The sequence below is a fragment of the Otolemur garnettii genome, unplaced genomic scaffold, assembly GCF_000181295.1.
Source record: "Otolemur garnettii isolate 467f Iridium unplaced genomic scaffold, OtoGar3 scaffold00085, whole genome shotgun sequence".
Taxonomy (NCBI): domain Eukaryota; kingdom Metazoa; phylum Chordata; class Mammalia; order Primates; family Galagidae; genus Otolemur; species Otolemur garnettii.
This window is the reverse complement of record NW_003852480.1, coordinates 5,358,788-5,369,833: the sequence shown is the minus strand read 5'-3', so window position 1 is coordinate 5,369,833 and position 11,046 is coordinate 5,358,788. Positions and strand designations below refer to the sequence as shown.

Sequence of the window (11,046 nt, the reverse complement as noted above, 5' to 3'; positions counted from 1 at the left end):
AGTTCTTGGGGCCAAGGTTTAAAAGCTGCATTAACAAACTATCAAAAGTTCCTACTTTTCAAAGTAAGGAAAAGGCTGACTATCCAGCTGTCAGAAGACTTGTACAGAGAGATGTGTATTTGGGCCATCAAAGCATGATTGAATACCCTAATTGTGGTACTTAATAATATTCATGGAGATGCCGTGATTATAATGAGTGTCCTATTATTTTAAGAAAGCCTTACAACGTGTGTGTGTATGTATGGGGTCAGTTAGCTTCATATGTTATGTGGTAATGATTTTCTTTAATCTTATTTCTTTTCTTGCAAACTAGCTTAGTAATTTTGCTAAGAGTTTTAAAAAGAGTATAATTTCTCCTATAGAAATAATATCATTGTGTTAACGGGATAAAATTAAGCACACTTAATTTAATTTGTTAATTCTGTCTATCCCCACTAGATTTTTTTTTTTCTTCTGAGAGAGATTCTCCCTCTATTGCCCTGGGTAGAGTGCCAATGGCATTAGCTTAGCTGACAGCAACCTTAAAATCTTGGGTTCAAGCAATTCTCCTACCTCAGCCTCCTGAATAAGCAGGGACCTACCACGTTACCTGGCTAATTTTTCTATTTTTAGTAGAGATGGGATTTCATTCTTGCTTAGCCTGATCTCGAACTCCTGAACTCAAGAGATCTTCCCTCCTATGCCTCCTAGAGTGCTAGGATTACAGGCATGAGCCACTACGCCCGGCCTCCACATTAGGTTTTAATCAGACTGACCCATTATGAACCTTCAAGTTCCATGTAATTTACGTTTACTTATGTGCCATAGTTGTACATTTCCTTTAGTACTGTAATGTTAGTTTTGATTCAAAACCATTTTGACAACCTCCATTTACTGGTTCTTTGACCTACTGTTAGCCTTATGTCTTCGTATTTAATTTGTTCTCCCCAATGTTCTGATGTACACCTTTCCCCACACATATGAAATGCCTGTCCCTCCAATTCTGGCCCCTGGGCCAAACCCCAGCCAGGATTCAGCTTTTTTACAAGAGGCAAAAGACCAGGACAATAGCTGTCTGGTCTTACACTTGCAAGAATTTTCTTCTCTTATCTTCTGTGGGAGTTTCAAATTTAATGCTCTACAGTTTTATTTTTTTAACCAGCTGCTCTTACCTATATCAATATTTTTATAAGCCAGTATAACATTTTAAATTTAAACAGAGCTGAAATAACTCAGATAACTTTGTTTTCTCTTCTATAAACAATGGACAATGTAATCCCTGCCATTCCAGATGAGGAAATGACAAATGTCAGAAGTTTTGCTCAGTCACACAACTACCAAATGACGAACAGAAAGGGGAAAAATCTCCTTACTCTGTATGAAACAATCATGTCACATTTAAGTAACCTTCCAAAGGGCTTAAACATGTACAACCCACCTCTCTACAGACTATTTTAAATTGGAGGAAAAATGTATCAAAAACAAGTAAATTATTATAGCTTCCAGAAAGTTTAGTTCACAGAGGATTTTCTATATGAGAATAACTGGTGACATGTATCAACTACTTGACCTTTTCAATTCTGGTTGTATTTAATCTTCACAATAATTCTGATAGATAATATTACTATATTCACAATGGGGTGATCAAGGAATATTTACATGGCTAACATAAACGTACACTTGGACATTCCATCAAGGTCTGGTTGACCTCAGAGTCCACTTTGTTTAACCTAATACATCATCTCTAAAGCGGAAGAAAGCCATCAGCAGTTTATAATAGCCCAGTGTCATCAGCTCTGTTTTTATTGTGACAAGGAATGATCTAAACATATTGGCAATGTATTAAAAGTACAGACAAAAATGTGATGTCTCCTTTGCACCTTTTTTATCCCCAAATCAAAATCACTCTACAGGACAGTGTTCCATGATAACTTAAATTAAGACATACACAGCCTCTAAATTGCCATGACTACCTATGCTTTGACTAATATATGAAAGGATATTTGTGATATTTATAAATTAAATAGAAAATAGCATGTGATAAATTGAATATGCCTCATTTTAGGAAAAAAATGTATTTCTTGTTTATAAGAAGTGATCTCAATTAAAAAGTGTCAAAATACTTTCATCTCAGTGCCTTTTAAAAAGGACAAATAAAGTAGATATTCATTGCCATTTAGTTGTTAATCCGCTATTGTAAGACTTATTTATCTTAAGATCTTATTTATCTTAAAGATTGCAAAACAAAATTTAAAAAATACATCTATTTAGCATACTCACAAATAGCTCAGCCTTAATTTTATATGCAAATATGTGTGTGTATTTGTGTTTATAATACACACACATATATAGACACACTATTCTTTCAGTACACTAAATAATAGTATATGTCTATTTCGACACAGCATAAAAATTACACAGTGATGGTACAAAGGAACCCTTGTATTATTCTCCTTGATCTATGAGAAATTGAAGAGTATTTATATTCTATTACATTTGATAAAGTAAACACCATTTTTTCCATTATTTCATTATTTGCTTTTGTATTTAATCCATTTGACTGAGAGAGTTAAAGCTTTCGTTAAAAATAAACATAAAAGAAAGAAAAATTGAAAGAGGAGCGAGAAAGACAGAAAGGTAGAAAAGAAAAGAGAGCGTGAAATCAGTGCTTCTGAAACTCTCTGTGGGAAGGGATTACTTTGATTATTGCACAATTTATTTTTCTTTTTTAAAAGCAGTAGGTAGTTTTCATCACATGAAATCCTCCAGGCAAATTTGAGAACACTTTAACTAGATAGGTTCACTGATCACACTTGTGATATTGTGGGGGTGTCGAACTGCTATGATAGATTCTCTAGGGTTGTTTTCAATTTCTTTGCTCTCCTCAGCTTGGTAACAGGGGAGTGACAACTGGCAGCTCACAGTGCGACTGGTGCTGCTCCAGAATTCTGTTTCTCAGCGACTCTGGATGACAGGGCACAGTGTTTCATTCACATCATGACTGAGGAATATACACCACTTTTTGATTCTTCTTCTTTTTACTAAAATAAGTTATATTTGGACATCTGTTTTCCGAGCAATTATTGTAATGTGACCATTGTGTTTAGAACGTGTAGAATGATAAGGACAGAAAAAGCTAACATTTTAATTGGGAAGGATAGTGTATGATTCAATGCCAAGTTTTTTGATGTAAAATATGAATTCTGTGAAAGTTCAGACAAGAGGAAGATCAGTAAAACACACAGCAGTTAGAGATGCATTCTGTAGGTGTTAGAAGCGCAGCTCCCAATGTAGGTTCAAGAGAATTTGATGAATAAATGTAGGAGGTGCTTACCAATACCTGTGGATAGTCATAGATCTTATATAAAATATTAGGGAGAGAATTCTAACTAAAAGAGAGGGTATTAATTGAAGAACAATGAAGGTAATAGCTATATATTTGTAGTAAGAATTTTTAAAAATGAATGACTTAATTACTTTGTACAAAAGAGGCTCTTGGAAAGAATAATTGGAAGGAAATTCTATAGAAAGCCCAAAGGATTGTGTCCATGGCCTTTCTTGTTTCCTCTGACACAATCTTATGCATTGTTCGTGGCATTAAAAAACAGGGACAGTAGACCTTGAGAAACTGGCCACCAAGGCAACACCTATGGCAAAGCAGTTTTCAATTACTAACTAGTGGGAGGAGAATCTTTCCCTGTCTTAGGAAGCTGGTGGGGAGAGAAGCATAGAAGTGGCACAGGGCAGAACTCCTCAGACCAGGTTACCTCCCCCAGCTAGCTCCCACGGCAGGGAGGGAACCAAATCTTCAGGGCCCCTGAAAGTTTTCAGACTTCAAGGCTCATATTCAATTGTTTGTGAAAACACCAAACTCTCTTACCTCCTTTTCTTAACATCTGTCCCGTACCTCTCCAGGAGTGTCCACATTAACACGCTGGGTGGCTCCCCGTGCTGCCTAACTCAGTGCTAATTAATTACGGCTTCAGAAAAGCCAAGGTTCAGACTAGTTTTCTGCTCTATTTCCTTTACATTAAACTTCTCTGAAAACTTAGCCGTTCTGATCGTTTAATTGCTAATAGGGTCAGATGACGTGCAAAGATGAATCTGTCTGTGCCATTCACCAGGCTCTCTTCCTTTCAACTTCTTTCAAAAAAAAGAAAAAAAATTCAGTGAAAGCGCAGTAATTCCGTGCTTAAGTTGGGTGTATACATTTTAGGTCATTTTATTTTTGGCATATAAATTTCTTCATAGTACTAATGCCCATTTGGTTCCATTCACACCTGTATATATTACACAATGCGTTGGTAATCCAGATTACTCAGAGATTCAGATAACAGCTTTTCTTTATATCAGAAAGAGCCCTGACTCTCTGGTTCACTGGTGCTTACTTATCCTGCCTTTTTTTTTTTGCAGTTCTTGGCTGGGGCTGGGTTTGAATCTGCCACCTCTGGCATATGGGACCAGTGCCCCACTCCTTTGAGCCCTTGGCACCATCCTACTTATCCTGCCTTTTCTGTGTTTCATCCACTCATCCTCCTAGGCCTGTCATTCCTCACATAATTACGTTTATATTTTTACTTTTTTGTTCTCAAACGACAGGGTATTTTACCTTTCAACTGTCCTTTTGTTCTATATATAGGTGGAGAAATGGTTTTCATTGCCGATTTTATTCCTTATTACTCTACTGTTCAATAGTGTATTATTTTATGACATTGCTTCATTTTTTGGAGACTTCCCTAGTGTATGCGGTCCTTATAATCTGTCTCTCTTCACCTGTCTGTCTGTGTACGTGAGTGCAAGCTTTTCACCCTTTCTTTGGTGTATTTCTCTGTGTAATTGCACTTTCTTGCTCTATATAATATCTCCATCTGAAATGCCCTTCCAATCATTTTTTTCTGAAAGGGACGGAAGGAAGACAACTTGGTGAATGGCAAAGCCATAGATTCATCTCTGGGTGTCGCCGGACCATAATAGCAATTAGGCGACCAGAACAGTTGAGTTTTCAGAGGAATTTAATGTAAAGTAAATAGAGCAGAAAACTAAAGTCTGAACCTTTCCTGCAGCAATAATTAACAAATAGAAGATAAAGCAGCCACGCAGTCAGAAAGAATGGAGCTAACAGGACTAAAATGATAACTAGGGCAGGGACGGATACAAGAACAACATCAACACCAATTTTTTCTGCAAACGTACAGATGGTAAATGTCTCTGACTTTACAGTTCCTAATGGTCTTTTTCTGCCCTAGCATGAAAATAGCCGAAGACACTATTTAAATGAATGGGTCTAGCTGTGTTTTGATACACCTATGTGTATATAAATTTGGCTTTCATTTAATGTTTATAAGTCAACAAAATGCATTCTTTTACATTTTTTTGACCATTGAAAGTTGCAGAAAGCATTCTTAGCTCCTGAACCATACTTAGGCAGTTGTTGAACTTGACCTGGGACCCCCTATTTGCTGACCTTTGCCTTACGAGAATGAAAGAACATTTCATGAGGAATGAGTGTGTGAAGCAGCCAAATCCTACAGAATTTGTAAGCAACGTGAGAACAGGGATTCTGTCATATTCATGTTTTATTTTCAACTCTAGCTTTGGACAATATTCTTTACTTAGCTAGAGCTCAATAAATGCTTGGCAGCAAGAACTAAATAAAGAAGAACTGTTGGGATTCTGATCTTACAGGTGACTTGGAAACTATCTCTTTTGAAAGAGATAACATCATGAAAACCAGTTTTGGGATATGATCGATGTAGAGTGAGAGGACTGGAAATGAAAGTAACATTCCAGAAAGGTTGTTCCAAATCAGAGGAGAATTATGATAGACGGTTGGAAGAGAAGGCAGATGATTCCATCGATGTTGTTGTAAAGTTTGTTTCTTAACTATAGGGGGTGATGTATATGTTTGAATACTCGGGGGACATATTTAAAGTTATTGTAAGTGAAATCTAAGGTCGTCTTTCTAGAAGCAAAGACAGTGGACAAATCTAAGATTGGAGAGAAGGATGAGAGGAGGGAAGGACTGGAACTTGTTGAGCTGGATGCAAGGAAAACAGAGGGGCCAAACTGTTTGTTTTCTTTTTTTTCTTTTTTTATTTTTATTTTTTGTCTTTCAAAGGATATGCTGAGAGGTGAAATTTTAAGAAAGGGAAGGATGATTGGGAATTTGGAGATTTTAAGATGAAGTATTTTTAATCATTGATCTGCATAATTAAGTAAAAATGGCAAAGTCCTAGAAGTAGACCAGTGAATATATTCTTCTGTTTGAGTTAGGCCTATAGATGTAAATCAGGAACTATTAACACTATTTTAGTTACTAAATTAAAGTTTGTGTCATCAATAGGAATACAATTGGCATGCTTTAAAAATAAGGAAATGATAATTCATAGGGTATGCAAGAAATATGGGATTAAATATGGAAATGATCAAAGGGAATAAATTATGAACTACTTTTTCCTGTTTCTTATTGACTCTCATCTTTATTAGTCCTAATATCCTATTAGTTTATTCTGCTCTAATGGTAGTACATGTTTCAATAAAAAGTGATTGAATGATAGACTTTTATATAATTCCTGATGAATTTCCTCATCAGCATGTGTTATCTTAATCTTATTTTCCATCTCTGGTGTTTTCTGTTATCTTTTTATCCCCATTAAATTGCTTAATTCATGTGAAAAACATTCTTTCAGAATTCCCATTCATAGAAATAAATATTAATATATGGAATCTAAAAAAAAAAATAAGAGGGCTATTGTAAAATGGGATATAATAGACTATAATTCGAAATAATGGAATAAAACAAAGAAAAAACCCCTCAGGGTCACTGTCAGGAAACTTTTAATGGCTTTGTAAAAATGATTAGAAGTCTAGTGAGGGATGTCTTATGGGAAGAGCATACGAATGGAAAATAATTCCCAGCAGAGCAGTTTATTTCACTGTTGAATAGTTTTGCAGCAAACAAAGGGGTGGATTTGCTCCTGGTTCAGCAGTTGTTTGCCTGACAGTTATGTGTCAGGTCACTCCCACTTCTCATTATCTTGGCAGGATTCTTGGGGAGCTTTTACAAACAGGCCAGAATTTGTGAACAATTTCCCTGTGTTCTTAGCCTTTCAATAGCCTGAGGTCCCATTTTTCCCACCTCTTCGTGCCTCTGAACTACATATTTTATGTAGTGTTTATTTCTCATAAAATAGGCTCTTGCCAAGGGCATTTGGTATGCTTCTGAAGAAAAGTTTGACATTCAAAGTGAATTAATCAAATCATGGTAATTGGCATAGAAAACAATGTTCAGTAGGGATCATGCAGGAACCTACAGTCCCATACTGTACTGTGAGCTGAGGGTGGACTTCTGTCTCCAGGTTTGTGTTCCCTCGTCAAGGGTGTCGTGAATGTTATTCAGGTTGAGGCCACAGGAAGTCACCTGGAGTGGTTATGGTACGTTCTAGGAAATGTAGTTAATTTCATAACTCCAGAGCTACCATACATTGAGTGCTTAGTTTTAAGGGAGGTTTTGTTTGGTTTGGTTTCGTTTTTTTCTTCTGTCTTGGAAGTCTGAATTCCTATTTAGAAGGTAACACTATTGTTCTGTTCCTAAGTCTCCTAATACTGATTGGCTCTCAAAAATTAGTGCACACTCTAGAGGCTTCCTGAATTAGATTGGAAGTTCGGAGAGCACAAACAGCAAACCACACACTGAATACCCCACTGCACAGTCCCCTGATGAGTGACATGATTTTCCAAACTTTATGTAAACAGAAAACCAACCTATAATCACTGTGCTGCCAGAGGAGCATGTTCAGTAGAGTTACTAAATGCTGAACTTGGCATATCTGCTGTCAGTTATTACCTTTAAGTAAAAATAAGTAGTATGATGAAAGCTGTGTTGACTTTGTTTCATGTATTAAGTACAGGTGCTGAAAGAGATCTCTGATAAGAAACTGTTGTTATATGAAGTAGAAGAGAAATTATGTATTATTCTAATATCACTTAGAAGATAATACTTGCAGTACACAAATCAATGAAATTAGACACTCATTATTAATGATCATTCCTAAATAATATGTCAAATGAAATGCTTGAATAACTGTTTATCATTATATCATGTGCTTATCATGACACATGCATTTTATGTATAATTCAGCAATTCTCTCCTTGGTTTTTAACAGTAAGTACTATGTTATTCAATACAAGAAAAACATGAAAACTCAAATCATGAACTAAATTACGTTTTGTTACTTACGATGCATCTGTCAGCCTGAATCACAGAGGCTGAAGTATCCATTCAACACTCGTTTATGGTATTGACAAGAGGAAGGGAAGGAGGAAATAGAGGATATTATTTTGGCCTCATTTATAACAATCTAACAAAAACTAGACAAAAACTAAACAACCAGAAGGCAACTCTAAGGTAAAAATCAGGATAAAAGCCTTGGGAAGATGGAGAGATTTTGTTTAATTCAATTTTGACATTAAAAATAAAAATGTAAATAATCTTTGTGAATAAACACCTTATTATAGTTTCTCTAAGCTTCTGATTCACCACAAATTAGAAGATTCTTGCTATCATTTCCAAGGAATTCTATGACTTTTGACAAGGTCACGGATGTACCATGGGGACAGCTGTATTTGATAAGCTCTGAATATTCTTCAGTGTGACATTTATTAAAGAGAAAGGAGATGAGGATAATTAAAGGAAAAAAGGGATGTTCTGAAGTTGCTGAGTCAAAAACAAGTAATAAAAAATGAAAGAACTACCTTTCACTAGAAAAAGAAGTAAATAAGGACAATAAAATTATTTTAAAGAGATTTCATTTATTATAGATTTCTATACACGTTTAATGAACATAAATTTGCCATCTATATCTACTAGTTTTTTGATTAAATGTGCACATATTTAGCATTTGATGCTGAAACTAGTAAAGCATCAAACATTAATTTCACCTATGATACCTTCACACCGTGTTATTCTTTAAGATATAAATCTCATTTATTATTTTCTACATTACAGGATGAAGTCTGTCCCAAAGCTGAGGGAGATGAAGTTCAGAGGTGTGTGTGGGCATCTGCTGTTAATGTCAAAGACAAGTTCATTTATGTTGCACAGCCTACCCTGGACAGAGTCCTTATTGTTGATGTGCAATCCCAAAAAGTTGTTCAGGTATGAATAATTATAGTTTTGAAAGTAGATCTTTAAAATGTTTATGTTAATGCAAGAGTGTTTACTAGGGGACTTGTACATTGGCTTTGATTGTCATTGATAACATGTTTCATTAGTGGGATAACTGGAAAATGACTGCCTTCTTTTAAAACACTCTTTCTGCTCTTGAGCCAAGTGAATTAAGGCAGCAATGTAAATATCTTTTCAAAAATATTACTCATGATTTTAATATCTTTTGTTTTCGAAAATTTTATTCATTATCATATTGCTACCAAATTTTTGATACTAAATTTCTAGGCTCTTGGTCTCAATGATTCGATGAATGAATTGGCGGACCACAGGATCAACAGTAGTTAGGTTTTATTCAACAGGTGTTATAGCTCTCACAAAGAGCCAAACCTTGTGAGCAGGATCAGCAGTAAGATAGGTTTTATACAAATGGCACAGCTGTTACAAAGAGCCAAACCTCCTTGCAGAGCAGGATACAAGTGTTACACTCTTGCTCTTCTGCTCTCTCTCTCTCTCAGAGGTCTGCAGTGGTCTGTGCTTGGGCTCTCTGCTTAGGGTCTTATATAGGGGCATTTGCTCGATGAGCTTTTGGGTCTTGAAAACACACCAATCAGGAGCAGGTTTTGAACACAGACCAATCAGGGATGCACTGGAGGAATCGCCAGTGTCTTCCTCTGCTTGTGTCTGGTTCCTTTGGCTACAAAAGCCTTGTTGGGGGAGGGAAGCTCCCCCTGCTTGCCTATGCCCCAGCCTGCTGGTTCCTCTGCTGGCTGCACCAACACTGCCAAGACGGAGGCAGCAGGTCCTCCAGCCCCAGTGGGCTGAGCTGGCTGGGGCGCCCCCTGTCTGGTATCAATATTAACATGACACAAATCACTCTCATAGTTGTTTATTCTGTTTAGAGTTAGGAAGGCCCACTCAGAGGGTCTAAGGTATTCCTAATCATCATAAGGTAATCAGAATTAATTGTTTTTTAAATTTGGTGATTAGGGAAAGCCAAGACAATAGTAGGCATCGCTAGATAAAGGTACCTTAGTAGAATTTACTATGTAGTGGTAAAACAAGTAATGTTTGTAGGGGTTGATGATAAAGATAATAATCTCTAAGAAACACTGCCTTGGTTGTCTTTTCACAATGCTCTTACTTCCTGTTTCAAATTTGAGCCACCAACTATTTCAGCTCTTGCTCTTTCCTTGGACCAAGTTGCACAGCAACCAAGGAGAGGTGCAGGACTCTCCCCCTAGGCAGTCTGCCTCAAGATTCTGGACCTTCAATTATTTTATCTATTGCTCTCAACTCAGAGGAAAGAACCTGCAATAGCTTTGTGAGATGTGCACAATTTGTTAAATGGGAATATGTTTTAAAATAACTCTAACAGTTTTTCCTCTCTTTCATGCCACAACAATAATCAACATAAAAGACTTCTGTAATCTCAAAATATGTGTGAGTTTTGGTGGTGCCTCTAGCTCAAAGGGGTAGGGCACTGGCTCCATATGCCAGAGGTGGCAGGTTCAAACCCAGCCCCAGCCAAAAACTGCAAAAAGAAAAAAAAAAAAAGTGTGAGTTTCTCCCTACACTCAAGCCCGCCCTCAGTTCTGCCACAGACACAGTTTCACAACTATATAACTGGAGATATCACCAGTCAGATCCCATAGGTTGAGGAATCAGTCTCACAAGCCTGCCCCCCACTTCTGACATCAGTAGCACAGCACGTCTGGGCCTCCAGAACTATTGATTGACCAGGTGTGAGTTAGGGATCTCATGGCGTTCTACTTGAGTTCAATAATTTGCTAGAGTGGTTCACAGATTAAGCTTATCAGTTTAGTATAGGATAATGCAAAGGACACAGGTTAAGATATTCACTGGGCAGGTATGATGGAAGGGGTATAAAGTGCCATACC

At 36.8% G+C, this 11,046-nt stretch overlaps 1 protein-coding gene across 1 annotated transcript in view; it reads left to right on the top strand.

Moving 5' to 3' along the window:
• FSTL5 (follistatin like 5) overlaps positions 1-11,046 on the top strand; it is a 512,268-nt gene that overhangs the window by 422,765 nt on the left and 78,457 nt on the right. The window contains exon 11 of the mRNA XM_003794706.2: positions 8,987-9,136. Within this exon, the coding sequence (XP_003794754.1) occupies positions 8,987-9,136 (150 nt within the window). The remainder of the gene's footprint in view (positions 1-8,986; positions 9,137-11,046) is intronic.